At 42.0% G+C, this 15698-nt stretch overlaps 1 protein-coding gene across 1 annotated transcript; it reads left to right on the top strand.

Moving 5' to 3' along the window:
* Positions 1-10273: 10273 nt before the first annotated feature.
* Positions 10274-14124, top strand: LOC131237334 (transcription factor bHLH112-like). The gene is made up of 7 exons (XM_058235043.1): positions 10274-10690; positions 10939-11542; positions 11638-11748; positions 11848-11913; positions 12036-12101; positions 12600-12674; positions 13250-14124. The coding sequence occupies exons 1-7, from the start codon at positions 10371-10373 to the stop codon at positions 13397-13399; spliced, it is 1392 nt and encodes a 463-aa protein (XP_058091026.1). The 5' UTR covers positions 10274-10370; the 3' UTR covers positions 13400-14124.
* Positions 14125-15698: the final 1574 nt, after the last annotated feature.

Below are 15698 nucleotides of genomic sequence, written 5' to 3'. Positions count from 1 at the left end.
TGACAGATAATGTTCTTCCACACGAAATCTGTCACCTTCTGCTTGGTAATCTTCGCCACCAGCTCGGCCTCACCCCACTTGGTGAAGTAATCGACTGCCATGATTGCAAACTTGATCTGCCCCTTTCCAGGTGGCAGAGGCCCAATGATGTCGATGCCCCATTGGACGAACGACCATGGCCCACTCATAGGGGTCAGCTCTTCTGCGGGCTGCCTCAGCACAACAGCATATCTTTGACACTTGTCGCACCTCTGGACAAAGTTCTTAAAATCTTCTCGGATCGTCGGCCAAAATTACCCTTGACAAAGTATCTTCTGAGCTAAGGCACGGCTCCCAGAATGATTTTCACAAATTCCTTCGTGGATTTCTCAGATCACATAGTCCGCTTCGTCGGGTTTGAGACACCTGAGGTATGGCTAGGACCGCGTACCTCTCGGGCTCGAACACTTTACTCTTCTATTTCACCGGTTTGTGCTCTGGGTCCACGTTCAGCTTGTGATCCGTAATCTCTGGAGGGATGCCTGGCATGTCCTGTGCATCCACGCAAAGACGTCCTTGTGCTATCGTAAGAAGGTCGGCATCTTGGCTCGCTGCTCGGAATTCAGTGATGACCTGAGCTGACTGTCCTGCTTGAATTGGCTTCCTCGAGCGGGACAGTCATAAGTTCTTCAGTGGAGTCTTTCACTGGCTTGTCTTCCCCGGAGTTAAGTGCACTTATTGTGAGGGTCTGCTTTGTCGAACATTTTCTTACTGCCACCGAGTAACACCTTCGTGCCTCACGTTAGTCTCCTCTGACATATCCGACTCCTCCTTCGGCCGGGAACTTCATCATCAGATGATAAGTAGATACGAGCACCCTCATGGCATTGAGGGACGACCAACCTAAGATGGCATTGTGGGTTGATGGTATATTTACTACGAGGAAGTCCACTAGCAGAGTCACCTGATTCTGCCCTTTTTCCGCTATGACTGGGAGGGAAATAACACCCTCAGAGATAACCTTATCTCCGGCAAATCCGTGTAGCGGAGTCTTCACGGATCGGAGGCGCGACCTGTCTATCCCGATCTTATCGAATGCCTCGGAGTAGAGTATGTCGGTCGAGCTCCCCGTGTCGACCAGGATATGGTAGACCTTGTGATTGACTATTGTCATCGCAACCACCAAGGCATTGTCATAGGGATGCTGAATGCTTCGCGCGTCATCCTCCGTAAACGTGAAGCTGCAGGGGCTTACTTGGAGCTCTTTCCTCGATTTTTTGGCTGAGTAGATGTAGTGTTCGGGGTTGGTGCTCGTAGAATGGGCTTTACGGGCCTGATTCGAATCTCCACCTCCGAATGGGCCACCATAGATCGTTTGGATCTCCATGGCTTCTTTCATAGCTTTGTGGGACTGGTCATCCTTCCGAGCCTGTCTTTCTTCCTTTATATACTAGCATAGATTACCCTTGCGGATGGTCTCAATCTCTTCCTTTAAGTCGACGCAGTCGCTGGTGTTATGGTTGTGGTGGTGATGGAAGTGATAATACTTGCATTTGTCTCGCTGACTGGCATCTGTTTTCATGCAACTCGGCCAATGTAGTAGCCTCTGGTCTCAGATGTTTAGCAAGATCTGCTCTAGAGATGTGTTGAGAGGAATATACGAACTAAACTTTCTCTCAGGCATCCTGCTCGACTTCCTATCTCGAGAAGCATTGTCATCTGACCTCCTTTTATCTGCGTGTTGCGGCGCTTTGTCTCTCCGCCTCTTCCCCTTAGACGAGGACTCGGAGGTTTGGTTGCTCTTGCGTGAGCTAAAGAATTCCTCAGCATTAGCGTACTTTTTCGAGCAACTACTAAGCTCGTCATGAGTTAAAGGTGGGTGGGTTCTTCCCGATCGAGAACAGAAATCTGCCCTCCTTGAGCCCACTGATCATTGCGGACAATGCCATCTTGTCCGAGTAGTCGTCCACCTGTAGGACCTCGTTGAAGTAGGATATGTAGTCTTTCAACGACTCTCTGCTCCTTTACTTGAGGGTCAGCAAGTGGGTCGACGACTTTCGACTCCTCTTGCTGACGATAAACTGGGTCAAGAACGACTTGTTGAGCTTGGCGAAGGTGCTGATCGACCTCGGCCTAAGCTGCCAATACCAGTTCCTCACAACCCCAGTAAGGGTTATTGAGAAGGCTCGGCACATCATTGCGTCCGAGGCTGATTGAATCAACATTCATGAGCAGTAAGACTCTATGTGCTCTGTTAGGTCGCCTGACCCGAAATACTGAGCGATAGGGGGGCATCCTGAGCCTTGAAGGCATTTCTGTAGTCATCACATTGCTCATGAAGGGAGGCTCAGTTTCTTCCATCATCGCTTCCACCGCAGTCGAAGCAGGGGTTTGCTGGTTCCTCTGTAGGGTCTTGATATGATTCCGAAGCTTGTCAAGCTGAGCTTCCCATGGGTTTCGATTCTCTGTTACATTCTCCTAAGGAACCTCGACCTCAGATATTCTGCCCCTTCTTCTCCTCTCCAGTTTGTGGCAGAAGTCAGTCAGGGCTAACGCTGAGGTCGTAGAGATATAGGTCGGCTTGGCATGCCGCGTTGGCTCCGAAACTCGAGCAGACAGGTTTTGGGATGCTTTAACACGGGAGCTTACAAGCAGCAGGTACTCTTTGGCTACCGGGGCCAACTCTTCTGGATTGAGGGGCACTTATTGTTCCTTCATCCGATTGATCTCATCCCTAAGCATTTGCACTTCGTTCTGCAAAGCCCGGTAACTTCCCTGGCTTCGGGCCCGTTGAGACAGCTCGGTTGAAGCCAACTCGATATGTAGTAATGAAGACGAGTGACGTTACCTACTCGGTTCAGGCTCCGCGGTAGTTATCGGGAGTGTTTTCTTCTTTCCTCTCGCCATTCTTGGCAAAACTCTTTAGTATTTTCGTATCGTATTCCCACAGATGGCGCCAAAAATGTTGATACAGAAATATGGATCGCCCTCCACCAAGCTCCGTGTGCTCGGAGCTGACCTTGGTCCTGCACAAATGAAAGACAAAGGAGACCCTGATTAAAGTAGGGGACCCTCCGATGCCAAAGTCAAGCCAGGAAACTGGGTCTAAGTAGCGTAAAGTTGGGGGAGGGTATATTACATACCTATTTCTTTAGAAATGAACCGTATTTATACCTGAAGGTCGCATTGAACGTGTCTGATAATCTCGCCACGGTCATCGCCACTACGCAAGTACTACGCGTGCACAGTTGTTGGCAGTCACTCGGAGATCATGCACAGAACATTACCCATGTCGTGCGTTACTGGGTTCTATTAATGCTATCGTTGACCAAGTTCTCGTCTAAGCCGACCTCATGGCTCGGATCTTGCTCAATGATTTGAGCTCACGGATAAGCGGATCATTGACACGCTAAGTAGAGAGGTTCAGGTCGAAAGTAGGATAAGCGGGTGCACGATGGATATTGCTTCCCGAGCTATCATGAGAGCTCTTGCAAAGGACAGCTCAGCTCGAGCATATTGTCACCGCTCCGAGGCTCTGCTCGTAGGAGGTGTGAAGACTTCCTCTCCGTCCCATATCAGTGTCGTAGCTCTACTAGAGCACTTGGGTTGAACATTCACCTCGGGTTGGACACTTATTAGTTTGAGGCATTGCTTAGCAGTGCCAAAGTTGACCTTAATGTGGCTCGGTTCGAATTTACCCATAATTGAGATCATGAATTTACCCATAACTGAGATCATTTTGTTGAATGCTTTGATGTAATTTTGAGTTATAATCCATCTATCACATGGACGGTTCAAATTTATACTTGTACAAAAATTAAGGCTTTACAAGTAGTAAGCTAACTAGGGTTGTAGACAGGTACCAACAGACCCGGCCCGGTTTTAACCATTGGGATCCGTTTAGAAGTCGGAACTAGTTCGAGTCCACAAGTTGTGGACCTAGTAAAAGATTGAGTGAGGTGGACCTTACTGTAGGTGTTACTGCACAAAGATAAAGGTGGTCCATTCAATAGGTGTGGTGATGATATTAGAAATGAGTTTATAGGGTCAGAAAGCTTATACCAATTTTCTCATTATGGTACATTTGTTCAATTAAATAGTGCCTATCTAAGAAGTGGACCAGCTTGATTTTTGGGATGGGGAATCTACATGGTGATGTGCTTTTTATGGATGGCTTGGATATTGCATCAGTCCGCCAGCATGGTGTATGTGGTGGTGCATACAGCATACATTAGCTGAATTGTACATGCGTGTCAGCTTAGCAAAGCCATCACAGATACAGTAACTATTATATATAGAACTAGGTTTTCTAAGCCACACGTATGCGAGAGAGTCTTATTACACATCAAGCACGTATGAAAATGTCATACGTGTATGTGATATAATCTATCCATTGGGTTTATTTGACCCGGACTGAACCTTGACCCATGTAAAATGTAAGTCCGAAGAACTGACCGGCAAGGAACCCGTTTGGATCTGTGCTCTAAAAACAAGTTCGAGATCCAGATCCAGCAAGACCCGGGTCTGATCATCCCGGAAACGGGTACTCTAGGACCCGATCATGAGAACAAAACGGATTTCTCACGCCAACCAGACCGTTGTATTTTTCTAATTGGATAAGTTACGAATCTGGCCGTTGGATTACGGTTTTTTTATATTCAATGATCAGATGAAAGGAAAACAGTGGGACACGCCTGTTGGTCTACCTGAGATGAAAGGAAAACAATCAACCATCAGCATTTAATGAGTGAAAGATTAGATGGCCAGAATTGTCTGACACCTGAAAATTCAAGTGGGGTAGCCCACCTGAGTTGTAGAATGGTCTTATGCTTTTGCGTATCCATTCATCTTAGTGGGCCATGCCTCCTAAGCGGATTTGATGACATAAAAATGCACGTTGGGACTCGCAAACAATCGGACAGGTTTTGAACATGGACAGCTCATCCCGACCGTTCTGTGTGGCCGTGTGGACCACCTGAGTATTTAACCCACATGTTTCTTGGGCATCAAGGAGAACATGAGGGGGCACACACAATGGAGGGATTTAGATGACATGCACGCATCAAGGTGGGACCCACATGGTGTAATAAGCTAAACCTAGTCTGCAGACCTTTGCTATATATGGATGCAACCCCTTCCTAGGAACATACAAGTAGTAGAAAGTCCGGAATTCCATGTACATGGCTCAAGATCCAGAATGTAATGATCACTTGGATCCAGAAAAACCTGAAACTAATCATGATCTTTGAGCTAAGACGTGACAACTCAATCTAAGTGATAATGTTACATGAAGGCTGGCACAAGGAAGCATGGGTTTCCTTGTTCATGGCAACGTCCATTTGCAAATGGTGGTTTATGTTGGACATGCATCAGACGGTGATGTTTTCATGACATCCAATACGTCCATCATATGCTCTACCTCATCTTCTCTTTGGCTGCTGAAAATCAGTTCGATTGAAAACTCAGGTGGGTCGCACCAAAGGGAACAGTTGAGATGAGGACTGCCACCATTAAAGACATTCCAGATTATGTGTGGGGACCACTATGTAGTGTATATTCCATCCAATCCATTAAAAATATGCACCTGAGCAGGATCGATGGACACCAATAAAAGCAGCCTACTTCAAAACATAGGTGGACAAAAAATGCAATTTTATAGGTTTTAATCATGATTTTACATGGTGTGGCCCAAATGAGTTTTGGATATGACTGATTTTTTAATTTCAAGGAAAACATGAAGGGTATCACGTGATGGACGGATTTGATATCATTTTCACATCTTGATGGGTCCCACAATTTTTTTTTGTAAGATAAGCTTAGCTTACATAGCTTTGTAGCGGATCCGGCATTGGAAGGAGTTATCATAGTTTCTTCATGATAGTCTCTTCAGCTGATTCACCCACGAGTGATGCCAGTTGAGTAGCTAAGGAGCATGGTTTTTATTTGCATGGTTTCGATGGTCCACCCCCCTTGAGTTGAATAAAAGTAAGAGCTATTTTGGTTTTTGCCGAAAGGTATAAAACGTGTAAATCCTAACCACACAACGTAAACGTTTTGGTAGAAGAAAGTCTTCCAAACCATGCTTTATAAGAGTGCGCTCACATGGTACCAGCTATTGTGGGGCCCAACTGGTTTTTGCATCTGAATTGCTCCGTTCATCTTGTTAGCTCTGCAATGTCCACGGCACAACCCAAATATCAGACTGATCCAAGCCTCAAGTAGGTCACACCATGGGGAATGAGGTCGAATCATACATCTAAACCTCTAAATTCACCTGGTTTGGCCCACCTTTGTTTTGGAATAGACTTATTTCTTGTTTTGTTCTTTTTATCTTTGTGGGGCATGTTTGATGAATGGCTTGGATGGCATACGCCCAGGACGTCGGCCGACGAACCTCATGGGAGGTTTTATTGGTGGACGTCCCCTCCCAACTGTCCTCCATGGTATGGCTAACCTAAGTTTCTAACTCCCGGTCAACGGTTCGAGTACCAATAGGTGGTGAAATTCCACTAGCGTGTGTGTGTGGGGGTGTGTGTGTCCGTGTGTGGAAAAAAAAAAAAAACCTAAGTTTCTAACCAAGCTAAAATTTTGCCCCATGGCCAAAAATGGAAGGGCAGCCCCAGTGGATGTGGGAGATATGATACGCACATCATGTGGGGCCCACAACAGAGTTGTAACCATGTGTGTATACACGCATGCACATCTGTGTATAGATGTATATATGAATATCAGATTATTAAAAGAATTCGTCACATTTTGGAAGGTGATTTAAAGATAATAATTAGCTATCAATATCTATTAATACAATTGAGTGGAAAGTGAGAAATATAGACATAAGAAGAGAATGATTCATATTGGATTTTTCCGTAGTGGAAGTATTTGAGAGAGACAGAGAATGATATTAATTCACTATTTGCTCTCATATCTGCATTATTACTTGAGAAAACAAAATTTTAATATTTCAAGTAACATCTTTCATTTTGATCTGCTTAATACATGACATACACACGTATACATGTGCAAAAGCATGGAGAGTCTACTTCTTTTATTTTAGTTGAAAGGTTTCCAATCACTACTATTCATTGTCCAATAATTATTTTACTTCTCCATTCCTATTACTACTCTCTCTCTCTCTCTCTCTCTCTCTCTCTCTCTCTCTTATATATATATATATATATATAACCTTTTTTAAGGATTGAAACTGAAGTAACCCAAAATAGTTTACATGCCATTTGCCCATTGCTAATTGATGGCTTACCCTATTACAATAGGGCATGCTGTGAGTATCATTTCCCTTGGTGGATTATCTTAAATAGATATAATATCTTTAAATAGACATACAAAAGATGGATCCTTTAAAAAGCTTTGTGGTTAAGCTTAACCTAAACCATGATGTGTGGAGCCGACCATGATGTTTACATGGCATCCGAATCATCAGTTATGTGTGCACACTCGTGTTCTCCAAGGTGCCCAAAGATTAAGTTTATCCAAAGCCTAGTGGGCCACACCATGTAAAACCATTCTTAAAACCTCTCTAAATCTCATGTCGTGGACCACTTGAGTTTTGGACTGACTTAAATTTTTGGGATGATTGTCTCTCTTGGTGGCGTGCATCTTTTGAAGGTACTAGATGCTATATATAGTACATAGTGGGCAAAGTACAATATTGTAGGTTTTTAATGGTGGGTGTCTCCACCCTAGCTCTAACTTGCGGTGTGGTCCACCCAAGCTTTATATCAACCTGATTTTGAACACCCAGGAGAACACGTGGGGTGAACATGATAGATGAATTGGATTTCACAAATGTCGCCCCACATAAAATATTATATGTTGAGTTTAAATTATAAGGGTGTGTTTAGTTTTCTAATTTTCTTTGAAATGCAATGTAAATGAGTTATCATTATCAATTTTAAGTCTTTGTTTAAATATAAATTTTGGCTTGTAAATTGAATTTAATATATTGTAAAGGAAAGTCTATGTAGATCAAACTGTTTCAATACTAAGATCGTGAGATCAAGTGCCCATGTGAGTGTGTAAAAAACTTAACAAATAAAGTAAATTATAATTATTGCATTTTAACATTATAACACTACAGGTTTTACCATGATTTGTAGGTGAAACAAACTATATGGCAAAATTAACCTTGCAATTAAATGTAAGTGAAATCACTACACAATTAAAGAAGTAAATAATTGTTATTCATTTACCATCATTTATCATTAGAATTGGAGAACCAAACAGGCCCTAAAGCTTTGCATAGGAATTCCATCTCAAGATGCCCTACCACAAAAAGAAATTTTCCACAAAATAAAGTGCATATTGACCTTGTTTGGATACAATTTGTGAAAAACAAATGCATATTGACTTTGTTACTCAATTATCCAAAACCCTAAGTCAACTTTTTTAGCCCCTATTAAAATAGGTGGTGGATTAAGCACGCTCTACCAATGCACATCCAAACACAACATAAAAAAGGAGTTTGGCAGAAAATGGATTTTGGACAACCAAACACCCTTTTTTGAGGGTGCCGCCAAATGAGAACTAACCCGGACAAACTCTTCCATGAAAGAGCATTTCGGCATAAAGGGTAATTTGGTCAATTTCTAAAAGTAAAATGCTTTCCTACTCGACTCAATGAGGGTAGGGGCACTTTTGTCATTTCAGAAAGGAATAATCTTCCAACTCTAATCATGTAAATCTAATCCCGTAGTCGGTAAATTGTTCTTGAAGTTAAGATATCCAATTCATCGTAAAACGCGGGAAATTACAGATTTATACATTGCTTTGGTAGGTTACGGTGGACCACACTCACCACATCTTCACCGTCCAGATTGCATACTTTTCATCTATCGGATCATCCAAGTTCTGGGCCCCACTTTGGATGAGAAGCTATAATACCGTTATATATATCAATGATCGTTGATTTTTTCGGTCAGATGCTCCTTGGATCCAACCTATGAGACAGGACCGTTGGAGTATACATTCCATGCACTTCCCACTCATGGATGCGAACGGCATACATGTGTGGGATCCAATCCGCTTATAAGGTGGGCCCACCATGTGCATGCACCGTGGATTCATCTGATGAGCCACACGGGTATATGTAATGGATATTTTTAGTAGGTAGCTTTTAACCGCTTATTTATTTAGTACACGTGTCATCCACCTGATGAGCAAGCCGGCCTGATTTTTGGGCCATGACAGCTACATTGTGGGACCCACTTGATGACCGACTTTGCTGCCCCAACGTTGACAAGGCGAGCAACAACAAGAAAGTGTACGCGTACTACGGCTATTGCAATTTCTGGCCATGCTTCATGCTCAGCTCGGATCCACACCGAAGCTTTGTAGGTTAAAAGCTTAATATCCAATGCCGTGTGGGGCCCACCTTGATGTATCCATGACATCCAAGATATCTGTCCATCATGTGTACCTTCTCAAGGTCTCTTTGATGCCCAAAAAACCGGTCGATCTAGAATCCAAGTGGGCCATACTACAGGAAACAGCTTGGGATGGGGATGCACACAGTAAAAATGCTTCCAAGTTGTTTGTGGAGCCCATAATTCTTTGTATATGCAATCGAATCCATTCAGAAGAACCTCTTCATCAGTATGAGTGGATACAACAAAAATTAGTCCATTCTAAAACTCAGGTTGGCCACACCACGTGATTTTAGAGCTTAGACATGATTGTACTTGGTGCCAGGGAAAGCAAGAGAACGCACACATGATGAACGTATCGGATGTCTCACACACAACGGTATCTTAAGCTTATCCTACAGAGCCTTGTAGTGGATCCAACCTCATCCATCCATCCATCCATCCATCCCCATATGACATTATCCGCATGCTTATCTAGTGCAATGAAAATCCTTTTTATGCTCAATCCACAGCACACCCGACATTTTAAACGGACCAGATTGTGTATTACTATGCCAATATGTACGGTGAATACATGCATGAGTATAACCCACCATCGTATTACAGAATACTATACCGTATAACACCTCCCAAAATTATTCCTACATTGCTGACGTGTCACAAGGAGAAAAACACATTCATCATATCGCTTTGTTCCCAAGCCAGAAAAATAAAAAAAATAAAAGTAATATATGAATAATAATTAAAAATAAAAAAATAATAATTAATTTTTAAAAAAAAGGAAGAAAAAGAAAAATTCGATTTCAAACCCCACCTCTCTCTCTCTCTCTCTCTCTCTCTCTCTCTACTTGTCTAATCATTCACCTGAAATGTCAACCCAAGGACTCCGGTCTTCCCTCTCCGACCGTACACCCAACGGTTTGTATATAAACTAACCATAGGCACTTCCAACCTTCCATCTAGCCAACTGGACATACACCAAAACAACGGTATATACGAATTCTCCAAACCATGGCAGATGAGTTCCAGACTGGGATTTGCAGCGGAAACTGGTGGAATTCCTCAAGGACTGGATTCAGCGGCTCATCTTCGCCATGTTCTACGGCACTCAGTGAGATGGGGAGCTTTGGATGGACGGAGATGGCGGATATGAAATCTAGGTCATGCGAGGAGTCTTCTGCTTCTGTTTCTGGCAGCTCGGTCGTTTTCCAAGATACCCAGAAAGCACAAACGTCGGATTCGATTGGAAGTAGTGTATTGATCGATTCGACGTTGCAGATGGCAGGGTTTGGCCTTTCATCTCCCACCATCGATTGGAGCCAAGCTTTACTGTAAGTGTATATACCATACTTGTGTATATCTTCATTCAGACCTAATATTTGAATTCAACGGCTATGTAGTTTGAGGGTTGGACACTTGAATTTGAAACAATTTTTGAAGAGAGAATGAAAATTGGGATGGTCGATACAAAATCAGCATATAATCTTGCTAATACAATGAAAGAATTTCTTAATTATATATGTTATTATCTATTCTAATTTGGTTTTTTTTTTTTTTTTTTTTTTTGGTTTTTGGGCAGTCGAAGTAGTGGAAGAACTGAAAGCAGCTTCCACGCCATGCTTCAAGAAGATCTAACCCCACGGACGAATTTCCGTCAAGAAATGGGAATGGAATCACCCAAAGATTTCTCTGGTGGTGGTGAAGATTCATCCATAAACGCATTCAAGCAATTAAATCAGAGTTTTGGATTAGATCCACATCGTTTGAGTTCTGGGAATAACTCTGGTGACAGTACTAACAGCTTTTCAATCAGCTCATCTTCTTATGGATGCCCTTCGAACTTATTGCAAGGTCTATTTGACCCAGACCAGCAGCAGCAGCAGCAGCAGCAGCAGCAAGCTGCTTATGACAACCGTCCAATGAATTATGAATCTCCGATGACATTCCGTTTGAATTCGAACGAATTTGCCGCTACATGGCCTAAATTCCCTCCATTCCTTAAAACATCACCTCCCAAACCGCAACCTTCTAATCAGTTGCACTTCTCTAACAACGCTCCATTTTGGAATGCATCAGCAACGACCATCAGCGATGTACGGTCAGGCCTTTTCCCTTCTCCACAGACCCAATTCGTCGCTCCAGTCTTCGAAGAAAAACCCAATTGCAGTAACCTTACTGCAAAGGTAAATAATTTAAGTTTCAAATCGACATACTTCAAGATTTTTATTGCTAGATTGCGTCTTTGAAACTGAACTCTCTTGGGTAATTTTTCTCTCAGATGAAAACAGAAGATGTTCGAGAATCCAGCTCACTGATGAAGAAAAGCAGCACCGAGCCTGCATTTAAAAGGCCTCGAATTGAAACACCGTCGCCATTACCGACTTTTAAGGTACTAGCAGATTCGGACGATCTTTTTTTCGATCAAAGGGATTTCTTTCTCCTATTTTTTTCATTAAAGGTGAGAATTTTTTCTATCCTTTTTCCTAAGGTTCGAAAAGAGAAATTAGGAGACAGAATCACTGCACTCCAGCAATTGGTTTCGCCTTTTGGAAAGGTGAACATCTGATCTTTACTTTTACTTTGAGAGACTACTGTTAGAAATTCTTCATTTGAATTAATAAAAGTAGACTTTGAGTTGAATTGAATTGGATTATATTCTCCTTTACATTTTTTCAGACTGACACGGCATCAGTTCTCTTTGAGGCCATCGAATACATCAAGTTCCTCCATGACCAAGTCCGTGTAAGTTCCACTCTCCTTAACCAAATAAAAAATAAAAAACCAAAGAAAGAAGTGCAACAAGAAAAATATGGCTGCGTTTGGATGCAGTATGGCATTGGATGCAACAATTAGTTTAATATAGTTGGAAATTAGCAACAATTAGTTTAATATAGTTGCAAATAAGCAAATTGAAATTAGCTCTTTCTTTTCTTTTGGAGAAGGTGGATCGGTGCCGCCGCAGGGGTATTCATAGAAATTAGCTTCTATGGTATTCATATTACAGTCTAAATCACAATTACGTTACTTCAAAGTTGGGCATGAAAAGAATTCAACTGCAATTTGAGGGCAACTTCATCATCAAGAATACTAATGAGGGTGTTACAATTCGGCCCTTTCATCTCAATTGCCCTAATTAATTATTGCAATCCAATAAAATATTGCATCCAAACATAGCCTAAGGTGAAAAAAAAGGAAAAGAAAAACTCATTTCTAATTTTACCTTTTCATTTGAAATTTCAGGCTTTATGTTCACCATATATGAAAAATGGAGCTCCAATGCAACAACCACAACAGCAGCAGCAACAACTACAACAGGTAGTGAGAAAGGGAGGAACACTACTTTATGATGTCCTTTATTTTGGGGGGTTTGTTGTTGGCATCCACCCTAACTGATACATGCAACTAGGTCTTATGATGGTTTGTGACCTTGTAACAAATGGTTGTGGGCATGGATGTAGGCCAATCCAGACCATCCACATTACTGAGCCAATCATGGATGAGCGTAACCTGAAATTACACTGAGAAGATGAAAGTAAACATCTGATTTTTCCATTGGCATTTGGACCACTTGCTATACTTTTAACAATCCATTTAATATTCATCAATTGGATAGTTAGGATTGGTTGATCAGTATGATTTTAAAAGTTTTCTCCATCAACAATGTGCCCCACATTTGGATGGTCTGGATAGAGCTACATGAGTGCCACATGTGAGGAGGATCAGACACCACCATTTTCAAAGTGGTGTGAACTATCATAGGAGTGTGGCCCTTGACACTGTAATAGATGGGTGTATGCGTGCGAATAGTAGTTGCCCTTTACTTCCTATTACATTGTCACATGTTGTGTTTTCTTTCAAATCAAATGAAGTATTAGCAATGTATTATGCAGAATTCTGATAAATCAAAGGACGGTGAAGGGCCGAAACAAGATCTTCGAAGCCGTGGCCTGTGTTTGGTTCCAGTTTCGAGCACATTTGCAGTTACTAATGAGACTGCAGCCGATTTTTGGACCCCTGCCTTTGGAGGAACTTTCAGGTAGAGATAGAGAAGCTGAAATGTTTCAGTAGTTCTATGCAAGTAGGATGTTATCAGACCCAAGGCAAGTTGGGAAAGATACCATCAAGGAAGAAAAGAAAAACCCAGATTATTAGTAGCCTGTAAGGGAAAACAAAGCCCAAGAAATGAAAAAGAAAAGAGAGGGAAAGAAAGGGTGGATTACTGTGTGCGGTTTCCACCATTTCTTAAATGGTGGTGACTCTTCTACTGTACATGTAGCATGCATGTCATTCAATCATGACCGTTCATGTTCAAAAATCACATTGATTGGAAGATCTTAACCGTTTTATATTGTCCATTTGAGTTGGTGTCTATACACTGCTAACCATTTTACTCTTAACCGTCTAGATGTCGACCAATTTATTAGATGGTTAAGATTATCCAATCAGTGTAACTTTCATCAAATGCACAGTTTGCGATGGTCATAGTTCGAACGGTCCAAGTGATATACATTCATGCTACATACACGTGTGGACAGGTCACCACCATTTAAGGAATGGCAAATAAAGCAAATAGTAGCCCTACCCGAAGAGAAGGAAAAAAAAAAAAAACAAAACAAAAAACAAAAAACAAAGAAGGTAGTGAGCCATGGAGAGAACAGGCCATGTTGGGCCAGCTACAAGCAAAATGATGTAAGATGGACTTATATTATGGAATGTTGGAAGAGAATATTTCGTTGTGTAAGAACTGATACAAGTATTATATTCAGAGGTGGGTGTAAGAATATGGAATGGGAACATCTGCTAATTTTAGTGGAGGTTTGGATTAGTTTGGAGGTCGAACATCTGCTAATTTTAGTAGAGGTTTGGATTAGTTTGGAGGTCGAACATCTGCTAATTTTAGTAGAGGTTTGGATTAGTTTGGAGGTCGAACATCTGCTAATTTTAGTAGAGGTTTGGATTAGTTTGGAGGTGGGGTTTGTTTTTAGCAGCAGAGAGAGAGAGAGAGAGAGAGAGAGAGAGAGAGAGAGAGAGAGAGAGAGAGAGAGAGAGAGAGAGAGAGAGGCTTTTTCTTCCGGTTAGAGAAGTGTACAGGGCTGGCACCACTTTTTTAAAAATAAGGAATAATTGAGTAACAGAATAAGGGTGTATGTGTGGAGGTCATTTGATTGGGGATCTAACTTTTTCATTTTTTATGGGATATAGAATGTGGTAGTGGAAGTCAGAGGGTGGCCTACTTGTTTTCTCTTTTTTCAAGGGTATTGATTTATTTTTTATTTTTTATTTATTTTCATGTTTTTTGGAATGGAGAGGATGGGGAAGTATCAGGCATGCTTTTGTGCTTTTCAAGGGAGGATCACATTGCCTGGTATAGATTGGTGGGGAAAGCCAATCCAATCCTCTCTCTCTGTCTCTCTCTCTCGTGCATGGTAGCCAGCAGCCTTGAATTTTCACAAGTGTAACCGAATTGCTCAGTGATCCAGATGGTTGATTTTATGGATCCTAAATAATAAAACTACCCCAAGAAAAGAAAAAATAAATCCCAAATCGGATGATCCCAACCATCCAATCTTTGGGCCTTTTACATTGATTGGCATAGTTAAAGGTTAGTGATCAAAGGGAAACGGTTCCTCCTTAGGGAGAAGTCTGGATCATCAACCATCCAACTTCCGGCCCATCAGGTATATGATTTTATTGGCCAACTGGGAATTTATTTCAAATTGAAAGATCATAGGCAACCACCTTTCATCAGCATACCAATGAATCTGGACTGTCAGTCCATCTTTTATTAGCCGTCTATCGGAAGCCCACAAATCAAAGGGTTCTGACCTTCCATTCTGGGAGAGTTTTGAATTATGGTCCATCCTTTGTGGGGTCCATCAACTCAATAGTTCGGATCACAAAGATCTAGGCACACTTGTACCCACCAAAGGGTACTTCGCATTCCTTGGGTCTATGATCACATGATACCTCAGTCACTTGTGAATTTGTATCTGCTTCATTTTTGGGACCATGTCCTAAAATTTGCTGGAAAAACTGATGGACGGTGTGGATATACAACACATACATAAAAGTGGGCCCCATGGTCAGTTCCTCACCCACTAAAAGGTAACCCGAGCCCGAATCCACTCCCTCACACTAAGGGTCTTCGAGTAAGAAGTTTCACAGGGGAAATGAAGAGAACAGCTTTGATACTCTGGCATAGTGTGATGGATGGTGCGCAGGCACTTACAAATTAATTGGAAATTGCGTGTGCGGCATACAAGCAATTTGAATTAAAGTACTGTACATATTATGGGTCTCCCTTTAGATGTGTCACAAATCTAAAATTAAGAATATTTG

The sequence above is a fragment of the Magnolia sinica genome, chromosome 1 (genome assembly GCF_029962835.1).
Source record: "Magnolia sinica isolate HGM2019 chromosome 1, MsV1, whole genome shotgun sequence".
NCBI lineage: Eukaryota > Viridiplantae > Streptophyta > Magnoliopsida > Magnoliales > Magnoliaceae > Magnolia > Magnolia sinica.
The sequence above is the reverse complement of the archived record's forward strand: the minus strand, read 5'-3'. Positions and strand labels throughout refer to the sequence as shown.